The sequence below is a fragment of the Diceros bicornis genome, chromosome 18 (genome assembly GCF_020826845.1).
Source record: "Diceros bicornis minor isolate mBicDic1 chromosome 18, mDicBic1.mat.cur, whole genome shotgun sequence".
Lineage (NCBI taxonomy): Eukaryota > Metazoa > Chordata > Mammalia > Perissodactyla > Rhinocerotidae > Diceros > Diceros bicornis.
The window spans coordinates 62,364,176-62,391,353 of NC_080757.1; the positions used below are offsets into that span (position 1 = coordinate 62,364,176).

Genomic DNA, 27,178 nt, shown 5'->3' on the forward strand with positions numbered 1-27,178 from the left:
TTTCAAGGTGTCTTAAGGATTTCTAACTGAATTCTATGTGGTCATAAAACATACCCTGTGGATTTGTGATTTCAATCATTTGAAATTTATTCAGATTTGTTTTGTGGTCCAAAATATTATCTATCTTGCACTTTATTTATTTTGTGAGGAAGATTAGCCCTGAGCTAACATCTGTGGCCAATCCTCCTCTTCATTTTTGCTAAAGAAGATCGACCCTGGGCTAATATCCGTGCCCATCTTCCTCTACTTTATATGTGGGACACCTGCCACAGCATGGCTTGATAAGCAGTGTGTAGGTCCACGCCTGGGATCCGAACCCGAGAACCCCGGGCTGCCAAAGTGGAGCGTGCAAACTTAACCACTACGCCACCGGGCCAGCCCCTATCTTGCACTTTAAAAGAATGTGTATTCTGCAGTTGAGTGTAGTGTTCTGTAAATGTCAATTAGGTCAGGTTGGTTAATACAGATTACCCCTACTTCTGTCAATTTCTGAGACAGAAGTATTAAAATCTCCAACTGTAATTGTGGATTTGTCATTTTCTCCCTTTATTTCTGTCAGTTTTTGCTTCATGTATCTTGAAACTCTGTGATTAGGGGTAAAAACATTCAGGATTGTTATGTCCTCCTGTGAAATGACCTTTTCCCTATGTGTGCAAATCACACTTACATTGAATCAGGTTCATGACAACAAACTCCCAAACAACGATGCTCCACTAAAGCTACTGTATCAAAATTCAGATTTAACAAAAGACAAGGGAAATCAAGTTCTTTTGCTTAAAGCTGGAAAACAAAGAAGCTAAGTTTTATGTTGAACAACACAAGTGCCAAAGTTCAAGGACCTCCCAAGTCCACATGGATGCTGCAGCCTGGGACCCCCAAATGTGACAAATGGCATCACACCTGCTGTGACGGTGGACATCACAGCCCTCAGTGTAAGTGGACATTAGACCTCCCAGGACAGAGGATTCCCAGTTGAGAAGCCACAACATTCCAACAAATCTCACACCTCTGGGGAAAAACAGAGTCAAGTCAACTCCCGAAACACGAATGCACGTCCCTGCGTCAAGCTCTTTACACTCACAGCATCCCTTAACAACAGACCTGTTTGAGTGCCCCGTTCTTCCCCATTCCCAAAAGTGAACAGTGTTATGGTAGCAAGGCACTGCAGGGGACAAACACTTGTAGTTGTGAGAAAAATGTAAAATGCACATACATGGGCACGTATGCACACGCATGCACACACATGAACACAGAGTTCAAATTATCTTCTCGTCATCCTACCTGCATTTCCCTTTCCTGCCCCGTCCCCAGCAGTCAGCTTTGAGCGCACACCTAGCTGCAGCGGCTCAGGCCAGCAGCCTTGGAGCCTGGGGGACGTGTGGGCTGTGCCCGATGGGAAAAGAGGGAGAGAAGGAGTGGGCAGGCCTCCTTGTGATGCCCCAAGTAGGGGGTGTGGCTCAACCGCTATCCACGGCGGCCTCCCCTGGGCGAGGGAGGGAAGAGGGCGCCCCCAGACCACCTGTCATCACATCAGAGGTGTGCAGGGCTCACTCTGCGAGTCCTGTCAGCTCAAAGCAAGCGAGAGCAAGACTTCAAAAGAACAGCCATGTGTGAATTCTACCTGACTTCAAAACAGTGAGAACAGACATTGGCCTCATCCCGGGAACACCTAGTCCTCAGACCCCGAGACGACCTCCTTCCGTGAAGGCTGCGGCACTCTGCGCAGCACGCTGGCCACACTTGCGGATCTCCCACCTGGTGGCAGAGACCTGCCCCATCGCCCCTGGCCTGGACCTTGGCCAGCTCCTCACAGGCCACCCCGCCCTCAGTGTCTGGAGCATCGGGACCCACATACTCGAGGACGGAGTGGGTTGCCGCGTTCGGGTGGTAGCGGTAGAGGAGGAGGCTCTGGTCCACCCGGACGACCCCGCCGCCCTTCCTGAGGTGGTTGTAGAAGAACAGCAGGTCCTCGGGCACACCCTGCGGGAGGACGAGAAGCGTCAGCTGTTGCGGGCGGCTCCGCTCACCACAGAAGACGCACTTGCGGCCAGTGCTTTCGGCCTGTGCATTGATTCAGGTGATCGCAGACGGAATTCCGTCCAGCGTCCCCGGCCGCCCAAGTCCGGCTGGATCCGCAAGGTTATAGGGAGTTCACGACGTGCCCAGCGGCCTCCAGCACACGATGTTGCTGGGCAAGAGTGACCACGTGGACAAGAAAGTGCCAGAGGGGCAGACAGAAGCCCCAGCACCGCCCTCGATCACGGCCTCCTACCTGAGGAATGCCCCGCCCCCGGGTTCCGCAGAGCTTTTCACTGGGGTCCCCTGTCCCATGAGAACCCAGGTCCTCCCTCCCCCAGGCTGGAGAAGAGGAGGAAGGGGCGGCCCCACCCTCTGCTCACCAGGGCCAGGGCGCTGGGACCTGTGGCCACCCTGCTGGTCCAGGGCTGGCCCATCTCAGCCCTGAGAATGGACACCAAGGTAACTCCCCTTCACCTTCTTAAATTCAAAAGTGAAGACCGAGTGAGGGAGGGTCTGGATCGGGTTCACCCTCCTGGTTCTCAACAGCAGGTCACCAACGGTGAATTCAGCAGGCGGAGCCCATCAACAGCCAGGGCCCGGCCTTCAGTGATGCTGGGACACATCGCTCCAGGCAAAGGCTAGTTTTCTGACAGCCCAGTGGCCATTTCTCAAGGACTCCAGCCTGTCCTGCCTCCTTGGCCAGCTCTCCAACCCTGAGCTTGGTGAAGACAAGGCAGCGCAGGGCCACGGCCATGATAACCAGTTCCAAGGAGGCCCATGGCTGCTTAGCCTCGGCCTCTCAGGGCCTCCAGGCCGCTGCCCGTTTCCAAGAGGAAGGCGGCACAGCTGGCTTTTGAGGTCACAGATGTCTCGACAGAGCCTGGTGGCCGGTCACCCTTTGGGGCCATGGCACCTCCTCACCAGCTCCATGGGCCAAGCGCATCCCCAGACTGGGCCCGTTTGCACCAGGTCTCACAGGGTCAGCGATAACCCCAACATGTCCTGTCTGCTGCTCCCTGGGCCGGAAGACGATTTAGAAGAGAGCCGCTGCTTCCTGGTTAGGCCTGGGCACTGCTTGCGGGCTGAGCGCCACCCCTGGGGGGCAGCCGGACCCGGCAGCTCCTGACTCATTCCTAAGGTCGGCACTGAAGAGCTGCGGTGAGTGCCGGAGTCTGCCCCCCGGCCGCCGTATAAACCACCACCGATCACAGGCGTGTGAGCCAGGACCTGCCGACCACCCTCATGGCCCCAAGCAGAGCAGGCTCATCGAGAACCATCCAAACACAAACCCCAGCCTTCCAGGGCAGTCCTGTGACGACGTGGAGTGGACGCTCTCATTGCCAGCGTCCGGGACGGCTGCAGAAATCAGTGCACAGCGACTCGAGGGACTACTGGGCAGTAACTGAAACAGTTTTGACAAAGACCATGATGATGTGGAAAGATTTATAATAAAATGCTAAGTTAAAAATCCAGTTTCAAAATTGTGTTTACAGCTCTGCTCAAGTTTGTCTGCAGTAAATAAAGATAAAAGCTCAGAGCAGGTGTGTAGTGATGGGCTCACAGGTGATTTGTATATTTTTCTTTTTTCTGATTTTCTGCATTTTCAAAGGTGCCGTTAAAGGCGTACTTTATAGGTTTGGGAATGAGACAGAAAAGATGTTCTCTCTTCTCATGACCTGGAAGAACTTGATTCTCCCAGTTTCCTTATTTCTGGCAAAAAGAAAAGTGAGGATTTAGTTGGAGGAGGCACGGGGCATCTCTGTCCCCTGCAGGTGAAGGGGTCTGTCCCACTTAGTGCCCCCTCCCCACCGGGCTGCTGCCCCAGCTCCACCGACCGGCTCCTCGACAAGCGCGCGTTCACCAAGCCGGGCTCCCCTGACCTGCCCTGACCGGCTGAAAACTGCAGAGGCCACGATGGGAGGAAGAGGTGACACGGCGTGGAAAAAGTCAAGGCAGGTGGGAGTAACTGAGCGCAAATCCTCCGTGGAGACTGCGGTTGCGGGGGGAGGAGCAGCACGGGAACTCCGAGCTGGAGCCACCCCAGGAGGGACGCACAGAGGGGTCCCGGGGGGTGAGATGGTGGTTGGGCAGGGCAGGCGCACCTCCCAGACCTGGTGAAAAGGGATCAGGATCCTGTAGGACAGGAGACACCAGCCCTTCTCCCGGCGCCTCCACTGAACGCACTCCGGGAAGGTTGCTGCACTTCACCATGGGGACGAGGGCTCAGCCTGGAGTCAGACATCTGCAGACCGCCTGCGGGTGCCGAGGACGCACAGACGGACGTCTTCACCTACAGGGAGCCCGTGTCAGAGGAACACAGAGAACCAGACACTTCCGTGGATGGAAATCCGTGGACAGAAATCCAAGCCTCCCCATAACAACAGCAACAACAAGACCCCAAACCACGAGACAGCTGGAAGGCTGAGGGCACTTCCCCTCAGTGGGCACTTCCCCACGTGGGACTGCGCATCCTCAGTGAGCGCTGGAGAACATGAGGAGCCCCTCTTGAACCAGAAATCCAGTAACAAATGGAATTCGGTGCAAAGTGGACCCTTGCCCAAAAGGGGAGACAAAAAAAAGAGGCCTGAAGACAGCGTGTTAGTGCTTGGCCGCCGGGGGACGGGGCGTGACTGCTCGTGGGCATGCAGCTACTTTTGGGATGAAACTGTTCTAATGTCAGAGCGTGACGATGGTTGTACATCTCCGTGAATTTTCTAAAGCACACTGAGCTGCACATTTTAATAAGTGAATCGTGTGATGCAGAATGTGACGTATAATGTGTATGAGTTATAATCTGAATTATACCTCAATAAACCTCTTAAATAAAAGATGGTTGGCTGAACTCAAAAAAGAAATAGAAGAAAAAGATAAAATTATATGAGAAATGAAGTCTAAATTACAAGGTCCTCAAAGGAAAACCGATTTGAATAAAAATTTAATAAGAGACATTGAAGAAATGTAGGAAAATAAACAAGAAAATGAAAATTATATAATGAAAGGAGTAAAAAGGGTTAGAGAAAGTTGTTGAAACGGAAAACGGACAAAGAGAATTGAGCCAGTGTGTAACCAGAGCCTTTGAAACAGAACAACAAAACAATGGAGCACAGCTAACACTGGAAACTACACGCCAAGAAAAGTTTCCAGAAACAGAAGCAGACCTGGTTCCACACACTGAAAAGGCCCACCAGAGCAGCTTTAAGCAAACCCCAGTGAAACTATTCGTCTTTAAACAATAAAGAAATCGTTCTCAGCCCCTGGGCAAAGTCAAGAGGATTCGTGAGCATCAGGCTTCTCAAGAGTGACACGAAGGCAACAAGGAAACGGTATTTTCAAGACTCACGGAAGGCTTTTCTTATAGCCCAAGTCTCCTTCCAGTGTCAGGGATCTAGGATCACAGTTGTGAACGGCAAGGACCTAAGGAAGGCCAGAGCTCCGCCAGGCCCACAGACGACTGCAGAAGCTTCAGCAAAAGCTGTGCTGGCGAACATGGGTGTGTGTGACTGTAGGTCCAGGGCCCCAAAGACAGAGAGTGGGTGGGAGACGCCTCTACAAATGTTTCTCTTCTGACACAAGTGGAAATCACGCAGGGAGAAGTGGGAGGAGACGGGAAAGAGGGGAAGAGAATGAACTCATTGGTTGTTGTAGAGACAATAGGTGGGAGTCAAAATACCTTTAAAAACTGAAAAAAGGCAGAGCAGAAAAGGTTTCAGAAGAATGCATAGGATGAACACAGATACCACCAGACCAAGATACAGACCTCCTTCAACACCAAGAGAAATTTAAAATACAAGAGAGGTGATGGCTTCTGGCTCTGGTTGGCTGAAGTCTGTGCCCAGGGAAGAAGGCCAGGGGCCGGCACACACCGCGGGGCAGGTGGGGAGGAAGCGGACACAACAGGGGTTGAAGCCCGCATCTTACTGCTCCAAAGTCTTCAGAACAGAACTTGAGATGAGCAGAACAAATGGAAGTGAGGGGAAATCCCAGAGACTGAAAATGGAAGAAAATATCCACCCCAACTACCTGACAAAGAACAATTCAACAATACAATTTTAACAACCCCCTTAAAAGTGGGCAAAAGATCTGGACACTTCATAAAATAACACACGAGTAGCCAATCAGCACATGAAAAACTGCTCCATATCATTAGTCATCTTGGAAATGCAAATTAAAATACAACGAGAAGCCACAGAACTCCAACCAGAATGGCTCCAGCTGAAAGGACTGACACCAGCCGCTGGCCAGGAGTCTGAGGGACAGGAGCTCGCCCATGGCTGGGAGCTGAGGGCTTCTGCCCTTTGGAGAAAACTTATAAAACCAACAAGCACCCCTCACACTGCAGTTCCAAGCCTGGGCTTCTTTCCAACAGATATAAAAGCATATGTGCAAGACTGCAGTGCCAGGCGGCAGTTCCTCTGAGCAGCCAGTTCTTGCTGTGGCAATGACGAGCCTCCTGCAGGCTGTTCCCACCCAAGCCAGACCTGCCCTCAGAAGAGCCATGTTCTGAACCAACAAAACGCCAGTTTTGTTACTCTTCTTCTTGTTTAAGGGCCTGAAGTGGCTGCCTCCTGTGGACATCCAGATTCCTGGCCCCGCAGCTGAGGCTGTTTACCATGGCTGGATGCCATCCTGTGCCACCATCACACCCACCTCTGAGTCTCAGACTCCCCTCCCCTCCCACGCTGCCTCTGCGAGTGCATTTTCCCAACTAGAAACCCATCTACCGTGCAGGCTGCAGCTCTTGAACGCCGTCTCCATGAGCCCTTCGGCCCAGCTCCTTCTCTGAGTCTTGCTGCCCTCCCCTCCCTGCCGCATCATTCGGCACGTTGACTGTTCCCGGCTGCTTCGGGCATGTGCCCCTCTCTCCACGGGATAAGAACTGCAGCCCTGTGGCCCTGGAGGGATCTTGGCTCTTCACTAAGGCCCAGGAAGAATTAGTTGAGGAGTGGTCCCCATACCCAGGTCCAGCTCTCAGGGCACTTGTGTTCACCTCGGAAGGCACTCCACGAACAACTCTTCAGCTCAACCTGTTTCTTTGGGGAAGGCCTGAAGGAACCATGAAAACATGGTGTCGTTGTTCTGATGGTGAACTCTGCTGCCATCTGTGACCTGCCTCCTCATACCCCAAATCCCTCACTTGCTCCAGCTACGACCTCATCACAGCCCTGGTCCTGGTGCCTGATCTCTGGTCTCTGATCCATGACCTCTGATCCCTAATCCCTGGTCCCTGATCTCTGATCCCTGGTCCCTTGTCCCTGGTCTCTGATGTCTGATCCCTGGTCCCTGGTCTCTGATGTCTGATCCCTGGGCCCTAGTCTCTGATGTCTGATCCCTGGGCCCTAGTCCCCGATCTCTGGTACCTCGTCCCTAATCTCTGGTCCCTGGTCCCTGAGCCCCAGTACAAAGGGAGGGATGGACTTTCTTTTCCTTCAGGAGCTTCCTCTACAGGCAGAACTAACTCGAGCAGAATTAAGACTTAACAGAATTAAGTCCTTACACACTTCCGAATCCTGAGACTGTTCATGGCCATGATTTAAGGATGCACCAGATACTTAAATCAGTGTTTCTCATGGAATGTCTCCTGGTGACCATTTCTCCAGAAGACCATGAACAGAGGTACTTGGATTCAGCTCCAATAAGAGCAGCGGCTTCTCGTAGCACCTGCAGGGAGGCAGGTGGAGGCAGGGAGACTTGCTGGGGTGTCCCTTTGCCCACCTATTGTCTTAGTTTCAGGGAGAACCCGCTGGCTGAGACATCACCCCACCTGGAAAACAAAGCCTTGGCCCCTGCAGCCCCTGGTGGAGCCGAGGTCCTTGGGGAGGAGGGTGTCCCTGGTGGGAGGGTGGTGCCGCACGTGCACAAGCTCTCTCCACTCGTGAATTTGAGGAGAAACAGGAACACAAGATGGTGCCTGATACCCTAAAATCGTGAGCTGTCACGCCTCCATGAGAAGTGATCTGGCCTCCCACCCCAGCTGCGTGGGGAGAGGGGAAGGCCAGCTGGTGCTGGAGCAGGGCGGTCATGTGTCCACCAGGCATGGCCTAAGCCAGGAACAGGAGGAGCACAGTGGCACAAACGCTCCCTGCTCAGGCCAATCCTGGAGGCAAGAGGACCAGGTGGCCTTGCTAGTGGCAGCCTGGCATGGTGGCAGAGCGGCTGGGGGCCAGCCCCTGGTTTATATCCTGGTGCAGACACCTATGGCTGTCCCCTCAGGTGCTCGTTCGTAAACATGAGAAGAGCACTGCTCCTGGAGGGTGTGTCTGGGTGGCCATGAGGGGCTGTCTGGCCAAGGTACAGTTTGGGGGACAGTGGAGGAGCCAGTTTCTCCCTCCAAAATGAGGCTGTGAGCAACAGGCAGGGAGGGAGTGGTGGGGCAGAGGGATGTGTGTGGGATCAGCACCGGGGCTGGCCCCGAGCCAAGGTTCCATGTGGCTCCTGTGCAGTCAGTGAATGGCTGACCCTGATGTCAAGAGGAGGGAATGAGGCTCAGAGTAGGAAAGACTGTGGCCAGGGCCCCAGGACAGGTGGTGGAGCCTGGGCCTGAGTCACCACACCTGCTTCTGGCCTGGGGTCTCCACATCCCCAGGAGCCCTGTTACCAGACCCTTTGCTGGCCTTTGTGCATCCAGGCTCCCTCCTGCCCCTGGCCCAGCAGTAGGGGGACGCAGGGCCTCATCAAAGGTCAAAACAATGAAGGCATGATGGACCGCAACAGGCCCAGTCCACCCTCTCCCCCCATGGGGCCCAGACCTCAAGTTCTCAAAGCCAATTTAAGGGGTCTTGAGGGAAAATAAACTAATCGGCCCTAAGAGTTACTTTTTAATCAGGTGTAGGAGTAGTAACTCTAAGACTGTCCGGCGAGGGAAGAGTGGGCAGGTCAGCGGCTGGTCCCCATTTCAAGGCCAGAGGCTAGAGACCAATGTGAGCCAAACTCCTATGGGTGACACCCCCACAAATAGGCGAGGATGCAGAGGAAGGAGCCAGGCCCGGTTTGGACACCGATGCCCAGGGGATGCTTCCCCCACGGGGAAGGCCAGGCTGTTCCTTCCCAGAGGCAGCATAGTCGACACCGTCCACATTCTGCCCTTTACCACAAACAGCCTTTAAACCAGGATGAGGTAACCCGGGGCCCGGGCCAGGGCAGGTGTGACTCAGGCATCTGCAGCCTTCACAAAGAAATCCCCTGCTTTCGGCAAAACGAACTTGGGGCTGTGAGCCCGGCTGCTCTCGCGGCCGCTCAGCACAGCACGACATGGCAGGAGAGTGCCGGGAAGACCTTCTTGGAAGGCTCTCTCCTAATCCCTGGATCCTGGAGGCGCCTAAGGGGCAGGGCTGAGTGCCGGACCCACAGGAGAGGACAGCGCTTCCCCTACCCGAGAGGAGTCCACAAGGGGACCCACGCTTACCTGCCCGCCCTCATCAAACGGGCCCACGTGGGAAAACCACACTCGAGAGCAGAACCAGGTGGGCATGACGACAGTGGGGCCATTGGAGGTAAACACCTAAAAGCAATTAACATGGACAGAATTAACAGAACAGCTGGTCACACAACTTACAATTTACTTCCCACAAAGTGTCATTCAGAGAGCGACCATCGATTTATAGCTCCCTTCTCTGTAGGTACAAGGGTTCACAGGACATTACAGCCAGATCAACAGAGTCCGGCCCCCAAGACTGACAGAAGCGGGGAGGGACAACAGGAAATCAGTGGCCAAATCCAGCCCGACTCCAGGTCCTTCTCCTGGGATAACGTTCATTCCACCCCAGGTCCTAGTCCCAGGATAACGCTCATTCCACCCAGGTCCTATTCCCGGGATAATGCTCATTCCACCCAGGTCCTATTCCCGGGATAATGCTCATTCCACCCAGGTCCTATTCCCGGGATAATGCTCATTCCACCCCAGGTCCTATTCCCGGGATAATGCTCATTCCACCCAGGTCCTATCCTGGGATAAAGTGCATTCCACCCCAGGTCCTATTCCTGGGACAATGCTCATTCCTATCCCAGGACCTATTCCTGGGATAATGCTCATTCCACCCCGGTCCTATTCCCGGGATAATGCTCATTCCCAGCCAGGTCCTATCCTGGGATAACGCTCATTCCACCCAGGTCCTGTACCCAGGATAATGCTCATTCCACCCCAGGTCCTATTCCCGGGATAACACTCATTCCACCCAGGTCCTATTGCCAGGATAACGCTCATTCCACCCAGGTCCTATTCCCGGGATAATGCTCATTCCACCCAGGTCCTATTCCCGGGATAATGCTCATTCCACCCAGGTCCTATTGCCAGGATAACGCTCATTCCACCCAGGTCCTATTCCCAGGATAATGCTCATTCCTACCCCAGGACCTATTCCCAGGATAATGCTTATTCCCCCCCAGCTCCTATTCCCAGGATAATGCTCATTCCCAGCCAGGTCCTATCCTGGGATAACGCTCATTCCACCCAGGTCCTGTTCCCAGGATAATGCTCATTCCACCCCAGGTCCTATTCCTAGGATAACACTCATTCCACCCAGGTCCTATTGCCAGGATAACGCTCATTCCACCCAGGTCCTATTCCCGGGATAATGCTCATTCCTACCCCAGGACCTATTCCCAGGAAAATGCTCATTCCCCCCAGCTCCTATTCCCAGGATAATGCTCATTCCCACCCACGTCCTATTCCCGGGATAATGCTCATTCCATCCAGGTCCTATTCCCGGGATAATGCTCATTCCTACCCCAGGACCTATTCCCGGGATAATGTCCACTGACTGTGTTTAATAAGGAGCGCTCCCTCACGCCTTTGATGGTAAAGCTTCATGTGAAAATTAATAGTATACACGCTGCTTTAATTGTGGAAAGAAAAAGCTGAAATAGCATAAAAGGATATAGATGATGACCAGATAGCTTATATGAAATGGACAAATTCCTAGAAAGACACAAACCGTTGAAATGGACTCAATAATAAACAGAAAATCTGAATAGATCTATAACCATTAAGAGATTGAAAGAGTAGTAGGAAAACTTCCCACAAAGAAAAGCCCAGCATCACTTGGCTTCCCTAGTGAATTCTACCAAATGTTTAAAGAATTAACACCAATCCTTCAAAGACTCTTCCAGAAACATAAAAGGAGGGAACACTTCCTAACTCATTCTACGAGGCCAGCTTTATTCTGATACAAGACAAAAGCCGACAAAACATCACAGAAAACCATGCACCGATATCCCTTATGAAAATAGCTGCGAAAATCTTCAGCAAAATACTAGCAAACAAGTCCATCACCGTAGAAAAGGATTCTACACCATGACCAAGTGGGGTTTATCCCCAGACTGCAAGGATGGTTCAACACATGAAAATCAGTGGATGTGATACAGCACATTAATAGAACACAGGATGAAACTACACGGTCACCTCAACAGATCCCACAAAACATCTGACAACATCTAACACATTTTCATGATAAAACTAGTCAACTTAGGAACAGAAGGGAACTCCTTAACCTGATAAAGAGCATTTACAAAAACCCCACAGATAACATCTTACTTAAAATGGTGAAATAGTAAAAGTTTTTCCCTAAGATCAGGAACAAGATAAGAATGTCTGCTCTCACCTCTTCTACTCAACATTGTGCTGGAAGTTCTAGCCAGAGCAATTAGGAAAGAAAAGAATAAAAGGCATTTTATTTTTAGTTTAGAAAGGAAGAAGGAGAACACTCTCCATTTGCAGATGACGCAATCCTTTAAGTAGAAGAGCCTAAGGAATGTGCGCGCACACACACGCGTGCACACACACAATCTGCACTAAGTTCAGTGAAGTTCCAGGATACAAGACCTATATACAAAACGCAACTATATTTCTATACACTAACAATGAATAATTCAAAAATGAAATTCACAGTTTCATTTACAACAGCATCAAAAAACTGCTCAGGAATAAATTTAACAAAGAGTGAAAGCCTTATACACTGAAAATTACAAACATCCTTGAAAGAAATGAAAGACCTAAATAAATGGAAGGACATCCCTTTTTCATGGACTGAGAGACTGAATATTGTTAAGATGGCAATACTCTCCAATTAATCTACAAATTCAACATAATTCCTATCAAAATCCCAGCTGCCTTTTTTTTTTTTTTTTTGCAGAAAATGATAAACTGATCCTAAAATCCATATGGAAATGTAGAGGAGGACCCAGAATAGCCAAAACAACTTTCAGAAAGAACAAAGTTGGAGGACTCACACTTCCCTATTTCAAAACTGACTACACAGCTACCGTCTTCACAACTGTGTGGTGCTGGCAGGAGGACAGATGTGAAGATCAGAGGACAGAACTAAGAGTCCAAAACAAACCCACACATTTGTGACCAACTGATTTCTAACAAGGATGACAAGACAATGTGATGGCGAGAGAAGTCTCTTCAACAAATGGTGCTGGGACAACTGGACATGCACATGCAGAAGAACAGAACTGCCCCCTTACATCACGCCATCTACAAAAATTAAGGCAAAGTGGATCAAGACCTAAATATAGGAGTTCAAACTATAAAACTCTGAAGGAAACACAGGGGTAAGTCTTCATGACCCTGAATTAGGCAATAGTTTCTTAGATATGACACCAAAAGCATGAAGAACCAAAGAGAAAAACAGATAAGTTGGACTTAATCAAAATTTAAGTTTGTGCTTCAAAAGATACTATCAAGAAAGTGAGGGCCGGCCCACAGCGTAGCAGTTAAGTTCGTGGGTTCCGCTTCAGCGGCCCACAGTTCGCCAGTTTGGATCCTGGGTGTGGACCTACTCACCGCTCATCAAGTCATGCTGAGGTGGCGTCCCACATAGAAGAACTAGAAGGACCTACTACTGGTATATACAACTATGTGCTGGGGCTTTGGGGAGAAAAAGGAAAATGAGGATGATTGGCAACAGATGTTAGCACAGGGCCAATCCGCAAAAAAAAAAAAGAAAGTGAAAAGATGACCTGCAGAACAAGAGAAAACATTTGCAAATCACATATCTGATAAGAGTCCAGTACCCAGAATACATAAAGCATTCTTACAACTCAACAATAAAAAGACAACCCAATTTTAAAAAATGGGCATAGGACCTGAATAGACATTTCTTTGAGGAAGATATACAAATGGTCAATAAGCAAATGAAAAGATGTCCAACATCATTAATTAGTCACCAGGAAAATGCAAATCAAATCCACAATAACATCCACACCCACTACCATGACTATAATAAAAAAGACATAATAACAATGGTCAGGGAGACTGTGGAGAAACTGGAAACTCAGGCACTGCTGGTGGGAAGGTAAAGGTGCAGCTGCCGTGGAAAACAGCCTGGTGGTTCCTCAAAAGGTTAAACACAGAGTCACCATGTGACCCAGCAATTCTACTGCTAGGTCTACACCCAAGAGAACTGAAAACACGTCCACACAGAACCTTGTACACAAATGCTCACAGCAGCACTCTTCATAACAGCCAAAAAGTGGAAACAACCCAACTGCCCATCAATATACAATGGAATATTATTTGGCCATAAAAAGAAATGAAGCCCCACACGCTACAATGTGGACGAACTCTGAAAACGTCATGCTGAGTGAAGGAAGCCAGTCACAAAGGCCACATAGCGCATGGTCCCATTTATATAAAGCGTCTGGACAGGCAAATCCACAGAGACAGAAAGTGGATGAGTGGTGGCAGGGGCTGGGGCTGTGGGACGGCGAGGGGGTGACTGCTAATGGAGCAAGGTTTATTTCTGGGAGGATGAAGGTTCAGGAAGTGGATAGTGGTGACTGTCGCACAACTTTGTAAACATGCTAGAAACACTGACTTGTACACTTTAAAAGGGTGAATTTTATGGCGTATGAATTATATCTCAATAATGCTGTTAGAACCACTGTATATATGACAAATGCCAAGATCAGAACCCGAGACAGGAGCTGAAGCTGAAGGAGACTGCTCTAGCGAGCAGACTGTACGCAGACGACAACGAGAACACTTGGAATGACTCCATAGAACACGCACATGTCGGGCGAGATCACGTGATTCATTTTACACTTTTCTGTATTTTCTGAATTTCTTAAAAAGAAAGGCAAGATTATTTTCATAGAGAAAAAGCTAGTTCCACCTTGAGGAAAAATTTTTAGGGGAAAAATAAATGTAACTATAGAATTATAATTTTATACTCAATACAAAAGGTTAGTTTATAAAGAAAACACTAAAAAAGTTTTATGAATGGAATCATTAATTTTGTTTTCCGAAAACATTTTCAATCCCTAATTGTACCACTGAGGGAAAACAACAATTAAACTTGTAGTGTGTTCCCTTCCAGGCTTTCCACTCCGGGAAACAAACTACAAAGTTTGTACCATCGCGTTTGCACACAAACACGAGTGCTCACGTGCTTCTAGCGCCTGCTGTCCTCACCACCCTGTCCTTAGGTTTCTTCTGGAACAGCGTCTCCTTGCTGGGCACTCACAGGTGTGGACGTTACCCGGCCTCTCCTCCCACCATCTTCCCTGACCTGCAATTCCTCCTTCCTCAGGGACCTCTTTTATCCTGAGAGTCTGGAACTCACACTTTCTAGAATGCTCCTGCTCCTGCTCCCTGGGGTCCACCTGCTCCCACAGGACTGCAGTGGCCGTCAGTGCATAAGCAGGACCTTCCATTTCCCTACCTGCTCAGGGTCAGCCTGCCTGGGATAGTCAGCTGGGTCTGCAGGAGCCGGGGTGGGGGCCAGGGGTTCTGTTCGAGTGACAGTAGGCTGTGCCGGCACCCCTGGGCCCAGAATACGGGGCCACAGAAGCCGGCAGCCTGCAGGGGATGCTCTAATCACTTCTTGAGTGAGCTTCGTCTCCCTAATGAACGAACATCTAAAGTGAATAGTGATGACAAAAAGGTGTTGCCCGTCCACTATCCGTGTCCAGCCTGCTTGGTGGATAGCTGGGCCTGGGGGTCTCTACACCCAGGTGTTTCTTTTCTTACCTTCTTTCTTTTTTTTTTTTTAAAGATTTTATTTATTTATTTATTTTTCCCCCAGAGCCCCAGTAGACAGTTGTATGTCATAGCTGCACATCCTTCTAGTGGCTGTATGTGGGACGCGGCCTCAGCATGGCCGGAGAAGCGGTGCGTCGGTGCGCACCCGGGATCCGAACCCGGGCCCCCAGCAGCGGAGCGCACATACTTAACTGCTAAGCCACGGGGCCGGCCCGTCTTACTTTATTTCTGAACTCGTGCCAGTGACAGGGCATGGGCATGGCATAAGCGTGTGACTTCTGTGAGAATGTGCCAGATGTTCAGTTCCAACCTGAACCCAGAATCACGGATGGTTTCTCGCTCAGCACGAGGCTGTGAGCAAGCACATCACAGGAGCTGGGAACAAAGTAGAAACAGACTCCGCACGCCTCTGTGCCTGGGAAGTGTTTCTCCGAGTTCTGTGAGTATTTGGATGTGGTTTTGAACCTGCAGCAACACACTGTCACTCAGGACAGGCCCGCCACCCTCGCACACCTGCCAAGCTCATCAGCCACAGAGCAAAACGCCCCTCCCCCACGCCTCTGCTTCAATGGCAGGCCTCCCAGCAGCTCCCTGGGCTCGCCAGCTGACTCACATGCTCACCAGCGATGCCAGCGTAACTCGCACCTGTGTCTCGCTGTGAACCACGCAGCCCGACGCGTGCCTCCGTGGTTCTGAAATCTTTTCCGCCTTCAGCCCAACGCTCGTCCATTCCACATCAAGCACCATTTAACAGCTGTTCTCGAAAACAGTAAATCTCTGTCACATTGGTCACTGGGCTCTCTTTGAAGTGGGAAACACTGACGGCTTCCTGTCTGTTGATGCCGCTTCATAACTGGCACTTCACTGGGGATGAGGGACACGCGGACTGCTGGGCCAGTGAAGCACGACGCCCAAACATTTATCACCATCTTACACAAGACCAGCCAGGCTGTGGTGGTTACACAAATCTATACACTTCTGCTAAAACTCACAGAGCTGGAGTGCGCTCGCTCTGCTATGGCAGCCTGGGGTTCATGGGTTCAGATCCCGGGCGCAGACCTGCACACCGCTCATCAAGCCGTGCTGTGGCGGTGTCCCACATACAAAAAACGGAGGAAGATGGGCACAGATGTTAGCTCAGGGCCAATCTTCCTCACCAAAATGAAACAAAAAAAACTTAGAGCTATACACCGAAAAGGAAAAAACAGTCAATTTGACCATATGTTAATTTTTCTCAAAAGTAAACGTTTTTGATTTTAAATGGTTTTTCCAGACACCATAAAGCCTAGAAGAGAGCATCTGTTTCCAAAAAGACGAAAATCTGATGCACACATGCTCCCCACTATATAGAGATACACACGGATGTACATGCACACACACACACAGACCCACATACACACTCACACGGGCACACACACACACACACACACCACGCAGCAACCCGCAGCCTCTCCAGCTGTCACACTGGCCGACATGAAGACCGACCAGGGGAAATGGGCTGCTGTGGGAAGACCAGCTTCGGGGATGTCTCTGTGCACAGGGGCCTCTGGAGCAGGATCCCGAGGGAAGCCCCAGGCTCCGTGGGGTGAACACGGTCTCCCCGCAGAAGCCTGGCCCCTCAAGTTCTCTGCTCACTCTGGAGCCCCACGTCCCTCTGTGGAAACGATGCTGACCCCAGGCGACTGGGGAGAAACTGCATTTGTGGAGTTTCTCTTTGAGGACACAGGGAAGAAACGAGGCAGGGCAGTCGAGGGATGCCGGTGATTTCTACAAACACGCCTCCAGGCACAACGGAGTCCCCTGTCCTCTCGGAGACCAGGGGAGGGGGGCATTGGAGCAGGTCTGCCCCGAGACGCTGGCCGAGCCGGGAGAGGCGCAAACCGGGGCAGCTCGGACGTGCTGGGTGTTCAGTTTCAGTTGTGGTTTCCAGCAAGACAGGACCTGTGAGGGTTTCAACAGCCCTCACAGAACGTGCCACTCTCAGTTCTGGTCTCCCTTTAAACTGTGATTTATTTGTATGTGAACTAATCCCGTGTTTTACTCTGATGTGGAAAGTGTAGCACGGCGGGCGCCCAGCAGGCAGTGAGCTGGGACTGCGGTGGGGCCAAGTGAGCCGAGCTCTGGGCACACAGGTCTCCCACTCAGCCCCCAGGACCCCAGCGCCAAGAGGCCGGCTCTCCTTCCTTGCCCGTCCACAGCAGAGCAGGGAGGCTCGAGGGAAGATGGTGCCCAGGTCCTGTCCCCATTGGCCTCGGGCCAGCTGGCCTGTGGACGCCGTGGAGCCCTCGGGAGATGGTGTTGAAGGCTTACGGAGCGTATCCTGCCTCTGAAACTCGCTGTGACCCATTACAGGAAATCTCAACCAAAACTGTCTCAGAAGAAAAGCAGCCTTCCTCCACAAATGGCCAGTGTGGGCGGCTTCTGCACTCACCTCAGGTGCCCCGAGTGGCCAGGGCAGACCTCCCAGCCCTCGGCCCCCATGTCAAGTCGGCCAGGCCCCAGCGTCGGACAGGGCAGCAGGACTCAAGGGCCGGTTCCTCAGCACGGTCACTATTCTGCCTCCTCTGCCCTCCACAGGTCCAGCCCTGGAAGAGAGGGGCCTGCCGGCTGCTCTGGGATCTGCCCACAGGCAGCCACGTGTCCGGTCTGGGCCTTGGAGGTTCCCACTGCCAGCGACAGCTCAAGATCAGAATGCAGGGCTCTTCCCTCCACATTCTGGGGGCAGAAGACACATGGGACAGGCCCCCGCCTCCCTCCCCTCGGCCGTCACAAGTCACCACTGATCGTCTAGGCCAGAGCCCGAGGCAGGGAAGGAGGAGGAGGAGGAGGAGGAGGATGGCAGCACCCAGGAGGGAGGGGTCCCAGGAAGCCCCAAACGGCCCCGGGCACAAGGGGCAGAGCCTTCCAGCCTGAAAAGCCCCATACCACACGCACTGGCATGCTCTCACACATACCCAGACCTACACAGACACACATACACATAGACACAGACACATACACTCTGCTTCTCACTGGCCCCTGGCAGGCTGCCTCAAGGGCAGGCCCCCACCCTGGCAGGAGGGGATCTGCAGGATTGAAGACCCTGGTACCTAAGTCCCACTCACTTCTGATCCAATCAGAGGGGACCTGGGCGGAATCCCTGGGCGCAGGGGGCAATGCTGGTGCACAGGGATGCTGCCCACCCTCTTCAGCCCAGGACAGGAACTTCCACACTCGCCAGTCCAGTGGCCTACTGTCCAGACCCTCCTCGGGCAGGGACACCTGGGAGGGCCCCTGGGAGAAGCCAGGCGAGGTCTAAGAAGCCCCCAGGGGCTGAGGTCCCCACACCGGGAACAGGGATACAGCCTCCTGCATGCACATCAGTGACTTCCCCATCAAGCATGGGTGCCTCGCTACCAGCCAAGGTGTCGCCCGGACCAGATTCCCAGCGTCAGCAGCATGACAGTTTATCGAATGACCAGGGTGTGCGATACTAACATCCACTAATTTTAACGACCAACATTCACTTGGCTCCTGGGCTTCAAAACTTAACATTTTGTTTCATTAATACAAATAGGCTCTGTGCACGTGCTCCGTCTCAGGCTGCTTGGGCTGCTGTACAGAACACCACAGGCTGGCAGCTTCAGCAACAAACGCCGACTTCTCACACTGTGGAGGCTGGAGTCTGGGCTCAGTTTCAGCAGGGTGGGGGTCAGGGAAGGCCTCTCTTCCTGGCTTGTAGGCGGCCGCCGTCTCACTGTGCCCTCACCTGGCGGAGAGGGAGTGCGAGCTCTGCTGTCTCTCATGAGGGCACTGATCCCGTCACGGGGCCCCATCCTCATGACCTCATCTGACCCTAATCACCTCCCAATTCCATCCTGTTAAGGGGTCAGGGCTCTGACACAGGAATTGGGGGGACAGGAATATGCAGTCCACGACACGCGCCCTCCATGTTCAGACCTCCCTGCTCGGCTCTGGCCTCGCTGCTCCACCCTGACCGCCAATGTTGGGGTCTCCAGAGCTCTGCTCCAGAGACTCTCCCCTGGGATCCCATCAGCACTGACTGCTCATCCCTAACTGCCCCCAAGCTCAAGACCACATACCTAGCTGCCCACTGTCAGCTCCCCAGATTATATAAAGGGTGACTCCAATGGGTTTTTTTTTTTTACAGCTTTATTGAGGTATGATTGACATGCAATAAACTGTACATATTTAAAGTGTGTAGTTTGACCTATATACACACTCCCGAACCGCTCACCACCTCCAAGCTTCCTCATGCCCAGCCATCTCCCAGCCTCCACCCCTAGGCAATCACTGATTTGCTTTCTACCACAAATAAATGAGCTTGCATTTCCTAGGATGTCATAGAAGTGGAGCCACACTTACGGCCTCCTGACTCAGTACCATACTTTTGCTCAAGACCATACTCTTTCCATTCTCCTGTTGAGGGACATGCAGGTGGTTCCCAGTCTGTGCCTTGGACATCTGCAGTAAGTCTCTGTGGACCACGCTTTCGTTTTTCTTGGTGAATACCCACGAGGGGGTGGCTGGAGATAATGGTAGTTGAATGATGAGCTTTTTTTGTGTTTGTGTGTGAGGAAGATCAGCTCTGAGCTAACATGTGTTGCCAATCCTCCTCTTTTTGCTGAGGAAGACTGGCCCTGAGCTAACATCTGTGCCCATCTTCCTCTATTTTATGTGGGATGCTGCCACAGCATGGCTTGATAAGCAGTGTGTAGGCCCACGCCCAGGATGCAAACCTGCGAACCCCGGGCCACCAAAGCGGAGTGCACACACTTAACCACTACACCACTGGGCTGGCCCCTGTATGATGAGCTTTTAAAAAAACCACTGAACTGTCTTCCAGGTGGTTGTATCTCTTCAAGTCCTGCCAGCAGTGTGTGGGTGTCCCAGGAGCTCCACTCCTCACAGTACTCGGGCCAGCTGTGGCAGGCGCGGCAGCGGGCATCGAGTGTCCCTCACTGTGGACTTACATTTCTCCAGGGAGTGGTGATGCTGAGCTAATTTACCAGCCATATACCTTACCCGATGAAGTGTCTGTTCAAATCACTGGCCCATTTTTTATTGGGAAGTTTGTTTTCTTATTATTGAGTCTTGAGAGGTCCACGGAACTCTCACTTTCTGACACGAGTCCTTTATTAGATATGGTTTGCAAGTATTTTCTCCCAGCCTCCTGGCTTGTCTTTTCATTCTCTTAACAGTGTCTGTCAAAGAAGCCTGTAATGTTGATCAAGTCCAACTTACACATTTTTTTCTCTTATGGATTGTGATTTTGGGGTCTTATCCAAGAACTTTTCACCTAACCCAAGTTCACAAAGATTTTTTCTATGTTTTCTTCTAGAAGTTTTATAGATTTAAGTTTTACATTTAGTGCTAGGATCCATTTTGAGTTAACTTTTGTATATGGTGTGAGGTATCTGAAGTTCAATTTTATTGCATAAGGACATCCAAATGTTCCAGCACCATCCATTGAAAAGATTATGTCTGTCTCCACTGAACTGCATTTGCACTTTATAAAAAGTGCTGTGTGTGCACAAGTCGATTTCAGGACTCTTTTGTTTCTTTGACCCACTTTTCTGTCTTTATGCCACATTGTCCCGATCAGTCTTGAAATCAGGTAGTATTGGTCGTCTACTTCGTCCTTCCTTTCAGGTGTATCGTGGCTATTCTAAATCCTTTGCATGTCTAACAAATTTTAGAATGAGTTTGACGATTTCTAGACAAAGCCTGCTGTGATATTCACTGGGATTGTGTGAACACACAAATCAATTTGGGGACTGACTTCTCAGCAACATGGAGTCTTCCAACCCGTGGACGTGGCGAGTCTCTCCATTGACTTAGGTCTTATTTAATGTCTTTCAGTAATTGTGTTCATTTCCTGTGGCTGCTGTAACAAATTACCGTAAATTTAGTGGCTTAAAACAACAGACATGTGTTTTCTTACAGTTCTGGAGGTCAGAAGTTCTGAAGGAGGCTTACAGCAGGAAAGCCAGGTGTCAGGGGGCCACGCTCCACTCGGAGGCAGCAGGGGACAACCTGGGCCTCGCCTCTTCCAGCTTCTGGTGGCGGCCAGCACTGCTTGGCTCCTGGCCCCTCCATATCTTCACAGCCAGCAGCATGGTATCTTCTCTCCCTGATTCTGCCTCCATCACATGGCCGCCCCCTCTTCTGTGTAAAATCTCTCCCTGCCTCCCACTTATAAGGACACTTAGGATGGCATTTAAGGCCACCGGATAATCCAGGATAATCTCCCCATCTCAAAATCCTTAACTGAATCACAGCTGCAAAGACCCGTTTTCCACGTGAGGTAACATTTCCAGTGTCCCCTCTAGGGGACATTTGGCAATGTTCGAAGACATTTTTGGTGGTCACACCTGGGGGAGGGGTGGGGGGGTGAGGGGAGGAGACGTTGCTATTGGCATCTAGTCGGTAGACGCCAGAGACAGGGAAATGAAATTTTAACTGTAGTGAATGAAATACACTACACCCTCAGCAACGTGAAAATTAAAGACTGACGATACCCAGTGAAAATCTTAACACGTTGCAGAAGGGACCATAAAACAGACAACCACCTTGCAAACAGTCGAGCAGGTGCTTAGACCTTCCATACACTAGGTACCCAAGAAAGACGAAAATGTATGTCCACACAGAACCAGTCCATGAACGTTTAAAACAGACAAAATCTGGAAGCAACTCCAATGTTCATCCACACCGTGCGCTCGGGCCCTGCTGATAACGGGCAACAGCACAGATCAGCGTCGGCACACTTGCCGAGTGAAGGGGAGCAGCTGCCACAACACATGGGTCCACTCACGTGAAACCCTAAAAACGGGAACTGCAGTGTCTAACGGCAGACATCTGATCAGCGGGCGCCTGCAGCTGAGGGGGCTGGGCCTGACCGCAGACACAAACTTAAAAAGTCTTTAACAAAATCTTTGCTACCAGCATGGAAGCTTCCAGCATGAACCTTCTGAAGTGGCTTAGCACAGTTCTCTGAAACCTGCCTTTTGCACACCAGCATTCTGGTGCTTTTGGAGGCGTTTTGGAGGGTCCCGGAAGCGAGGCTGGTGGCGTGGCTCCGGGCAGGTGGCTCCACATCAACAAATACCACAGAAAGGTCCTGAGGCTCTCTAGACACCAGCATTTTCTAGCAAACAGAAAACATCAGTCCCAACGAATGTGCCCCACAATTTCCCCTGACCATCGGGACAACCTGATTTCACACTGTTATTTGGAAACTATCAGAAAGCAAAAACTGAGCTTCCAGAGGCATTTTCTGGGAAGTTGACTTTACAGCTGAACATTTCAGCTGTTCCACTCGGCCGTGGGCCTGACCAGAGGAAAGAGACCGGGGCCCAGCACACCGAGTGCGTGAGCCGAGCGGTCCAGTGATGGACTGTGAGTGCCACACGCACCGGGCTTTGAAGACTTAGTATGAAAAGAAGAACATAAAACATCTCATTGAGGGGCCGCCCCAGTCACGCAAGCGGTTAAGTGCGTGTGCTCCGCTGCAGTGGCCTGGGGTGTGCCGGTTCGGATCCCGGGCGCGCACTGAGGCACTGCTTGGCAAACCAATGCCGTGGCAGCGTCCCATATAAAGTGGAGGAAGATGGGCACGGATGTTAGCCCAGGGCCAGTCTTCCTCAACAACAAAAAAAAAAAGAGGAGGATTGGCAGATGTTAGCACAGGGCTGATCTCCTCACAAAAAAAAAAAGCAAAACTCATTGATATTTTTATATTGATCACATGCTGAAATAATATTTTGTATATATTAGCTTAAATAAAATATATTATTATAATTAAATTCATCTGCTTCTTTTTACCTTTTTAATGTAACTACTAAAAATTTTTAAATTTCATTTTGGCTTACATTTGTGGTTATACTTCTGTTGGCTAGAACTAAGTATCTGTATGCAAAACAATTCAATCCATCTTTAGTGATGCAGACCCGTGAAATAAGCAGAGGAAATGCATGGAGGTGCCAAAGACTGATTTGGAACAGCAGTCACCTCTAGCCAGAAGGAAGAAGTTTGGTCAGCAGAGAGCCAGGGCCGTCACCAGTATCGGAAGAGCGTCAGGCCTGGGGCAGGCATGGACCCAGAGAGCCTCTCTCCTCCCTGCACTGGCTGCTGTTTTGCGCCTTCCACAAGGAACCGAGGCGCTGGACCAGGGAACACAGGCTGACAGGCAGGGCCATGCTGCCTGCTGTGCTGACCAGACCAGGCCCGCAGGAGCGGGAAAGGCCTGGGCTGACGGGAGGGGGCAGGAAGGGGCTGGCAGCGAGTTCTGACATGACACGGTGGGCGTCCCTCTGAAGATGTGGGACAACTGGGCCACGAAGAGGCCCTGAGGACAGACTGAGCTCTGACTGCCTTCAAGGTGCTGCCATGTGCAGCTGCCAGCCTGGGCGGGACCTGAGACATTTAGAAATTAAAACAACACACTCCTAAATTTCCCACGGGTCAAAAAAAAAATCATAAGAAAATTAGAAAATATTTTGAACCAAAGGAAAACAACATATCAAAATTATGGGATGCAGCCAGAATAATACTTAGAGAAAATTTTATAGCTTGAAATGCTTATATTAGAAAAGAAGTAAGGTCTCAAATCAGTGATTCAAATCAGTTCAAATCAAAGCTTCCACCTTAAGAAGACAGAAAAGCAAAGAGAAGAAAGGACACGATGGATGTGAGAGCAGACACCCAAACAGAAAACAGACGAGAACACCCATGAAACCAAATGCTGATTCTTTGAAAAAAATCAATAAATTGACAAATCTCTAACTTATGTGATCAAACTAAAAGACACAAATTATCCACATGAGGAATGAAGGAAGGTAAATCACTATTCATCCTAAGACATTAGCAGGGCAGTAAGGGAACATTATTAACAAGTTGATGCCAATGAAGTCAATGACTCAGAAAAATGGACAAATTCCATGAAAGACGCAAATTACAAAACAACTCAGAAGCAACAGACATCTAAATAGCCCTGTATGTATTAAAAACTGGAATTCACAATATAAAACTATCATTGGCATTGGTGCATTCCATCAAACATTAGAGGAAGAAAGAATAACAACCTCACATAAGCTTCCTTGGAATGTATTTCAACTCCCCTTGTGAGGTCAGCATTAACTTGATACCAAAACCAGACATAAATACCACAAGGGACCCACAGACCAACATCCCTTTTGAGCACAGATGCAAACGCTCTTATCAAACTGTGATTATTTGATCCAGACACACATCTGACCATGTGGTGATTACCCTACCACCCAAGTTTGGTTGAACATTTGAAAGTCAGTCAATGCAATTTACCATCTTACCATAATAAAGGGAAAAGTCATACGATCATTCAAAAGACACAGAAGAAGCATTTGATAAAATTCAACACCCAGTCAAGGCACAGCCTCTCAGAATACGAAGAGAAAGGAATTTACTCAACCTGATGACGGCCAACATCTCCCCGTGGGTGAGAACCTGAGAGCTTTGTCTGCATCAGGATCACGGCAAGAAAGCCCATTCCCACTACTCCTCAGCATCGCACTGGAGTTCTACCCAGTCTGACAGATGCTTAGATAACAGAATATCCACAAAAGCTACCACACTAACAAGTATGTTGAGCATGGTCACAGCACCCAAGACCAATACATACAAATCAACAGTATTTCTATATATTATTCATTTCTAGCAATGAACAGTTGGAAATAGAAAGTTAAAAAACAATACCACTTACAATAGCATCAAAAATATTAAATATTATGGATAAACTTAATAAAATAGGTGCACAACCCTGAAACTAGAATATGATTCTGAGAGTAATTAAAGAACACCTAGGTGAAATCGTTACAATGTCAGCAGCCTCACAGTCGATCTACACAGTCACTGCAATCTCAAAATCAAGGGTGTTTCATAGAAATTAAGCTGGGTCTAAATTTATAGAGAACTGGAAAAAACAGACAATATTTTCTACAAAAGAAGAAAAAAGTTGGCGCACTGACATAACATGATGGAGACTCACTCTGCAGCTGCAGGGATCAGGAGATCGACGTGGGGAGGGACGTACAGATCCACGAACAGTCCAGAAACTGACCCACACATATATGTCCACGTGCTTTTCAACAGAAGTGCTCAGACAATCCAATGAGGAGACGACAGTCTTTTCAACAAACACGGCAGGCTGTGCACATTGGTGTTTGTGTGTGGAGCGTGCACGTGTGTTTGTGAGCAAGAGGGAGAGAGAGAGAATGTGAGCATGCACACCTGCAGGGTGGTGAGACTCAGCTAATTCAAACATAATGCACTGGATCTGGGGCTGTGTGGGCCGTGTGGGTGTGAGGGTGTGCGTCTACGTGTGTGTGCGCATCTATGTGTGTGTCTGCGCATATGCTTGTGTGTGTATCTATGCACATCTGTGTGTCTGCACGTATGCGTGAGCATCTGTGCGTGTCTGCACGTATGTATGTGTGCATCAGTGTGTGTCTGCACGTATGTGTGTGCACATCTGTGCGTGTCTGCGCATATGTATGTGTGCGTCTGTGTATGCATCTGTGCATGTGTGCACATATGTGTGTGCACATATGCGTGTGTGCATCTGTGCCTGTGTGCATTAGTGTTTCTGCATGTATGTGTGTGCATCAGTGTTCATCTGCACGTATGCGTGTGTGTGCATCAGTGTGTGTGTATGTGCGTATGAGTGTGTGTGCATGTACACATGTGCTGCTGTCCTAGAGGGGCTATTTAAAGGGGGAAGGAAGTCCTGGTAAAAATGCCTCTCTGAATGCTATTGATTCCATGCGTGTCAAGAGCACTTAGGTCAAGACACAGTGAGCCACTCAGCACAGACCCATGGCCAACCTTTCCCAGTTGCACACATGTGTCTTTTCCACAGCTGCTGGCTCTTCTCCCAGCTGATGGTCAGCTCCTGACTGCTCCAGGGCCAGCCGGCTCCTCCCCACCCCATGCCCAGCAGCTCCCTGCGTAGCAAGCAGACAAGTGTGATGAAGTCTCCATGTGCTGCTGGGAGCTTCGACACTGCTATCCTGGTGCTGCTCTGCAGGGATCAGACTCAAGTCGGCTGGCGATGCTGGTGTTCACCACAAAGCAGACTGCAGACAGAGACCTACCCAGATGCTGTCACTAGTGGGCCTCTTCCTTCCATCCACAAAGTGCAAGTTTACACTGCACATCTTTCATTTTCTATGATGCAATCATTTTGATGAATGATGCTTTTAAATTATTTTAGTCAATCTTAAGTCAAATAACCTCCAAGGTAAGTGCCCCAAAATCCACATATTGATCACCTTTGAAGCAAAAAACGGGAGATGACAATATTTTAGAAATTGTCTCATTGTGTGCACCAAGACAAGAATATTCTAGAAATTTCTTAATGACAGCTTTTTAGTTTTTTATCCAGAAAATATCAGTGCTTGAAATGACATGAAAATCACCAGCCTCATTTTTAAAATCTATTCTGCAAATTAGAAAAAATATTTAGGTATTACTTTCTTACCCTGTTCAAGTTAATTAATGCATTTCAACATGAATTAATTTGGTGTGAGGTAAAAATCACTTTCCACTTCATGTTTAGAGCAAACTCTCCAAGGGCCAAGCCACAGACGCCACCTCAAGTCCTTCGCACAATGCTGTTCTCATCTGAGCCTGCGGAGGAGACTGCACCGGCCTGCCCACTGCTGGCGGAGATGAGTTGGGGGAGACACTGAAGGTGACATGCTGGGAAAACACTTCTCAGGTAGCGGAAGTCTGCGTTCTTGGGTTTTTGAGCCAAACACACGTTCTTACAGGACCTGGTTCTTGATCTCAAAGATGAAAGGTGCGTAGGGAAATCTGCTTAATAAAAGTACAGCTATAGCACGTGCTCGCAATCCAGGCTCGAGTGCCTCCTCTGCCGGCCAGTGAAGCAAGCCCCGGGGCAGAGCAAGGCTGGGTCAAGGGTGAGGGACGTGGAGCGGGCGTGGCAGCTGACACACACACCCGGCCCCCTGGACCCCTGTGCAGCCCTGGGTGGCCGCAAGCACAGCCTGACTCCTGCTGCATTCCCACTGGGGTCTGCCCTCCCTGGAGGCTGGACTGGCAGGCATCTAGTTTTCAACTCAAGTCCAGTACTGGAGTTCTCCATCTGGGATTCAAACAGTTTTACACTGACTTGTCAGC

At 50.2% G+C, this 27,178-nt stretch overlaps 1 protein-coding gene across 5 annotated transcripts in view; it reads right to left on the reverse strand.

Annotated features, from left to right (window-relative positions):
* Positions 1-27,178, reverse strand: part of B3GNTL1 (UDP-GlcNAc:betaGal beta-1,3-N-acetylglucosaminyltransferase like 1) — a 135,005-nt gene that overhangs the window by 21,451 nt on the left and 86,376 nt on the right. For all 5 annotated transcript variants that reach the window (XM_058561983.1, XM_058561982.1, XM_058561984.1 and 2 more), the window contains 2 exons: positions 9,422-9,517; positions 1,856-1,980 (listed from right to left, as the gene is read on the reverse strand). In XM_058561983.1, the coding sequence (XP_058417966.1) occupies positions 1,856-1,980; positions 9,422-9,517 (221 nt within the window). The remainder of the gene's footprint in view (positions 1-1,855; positions 1,981-9,421; positions 9,518-27,178) is intronic.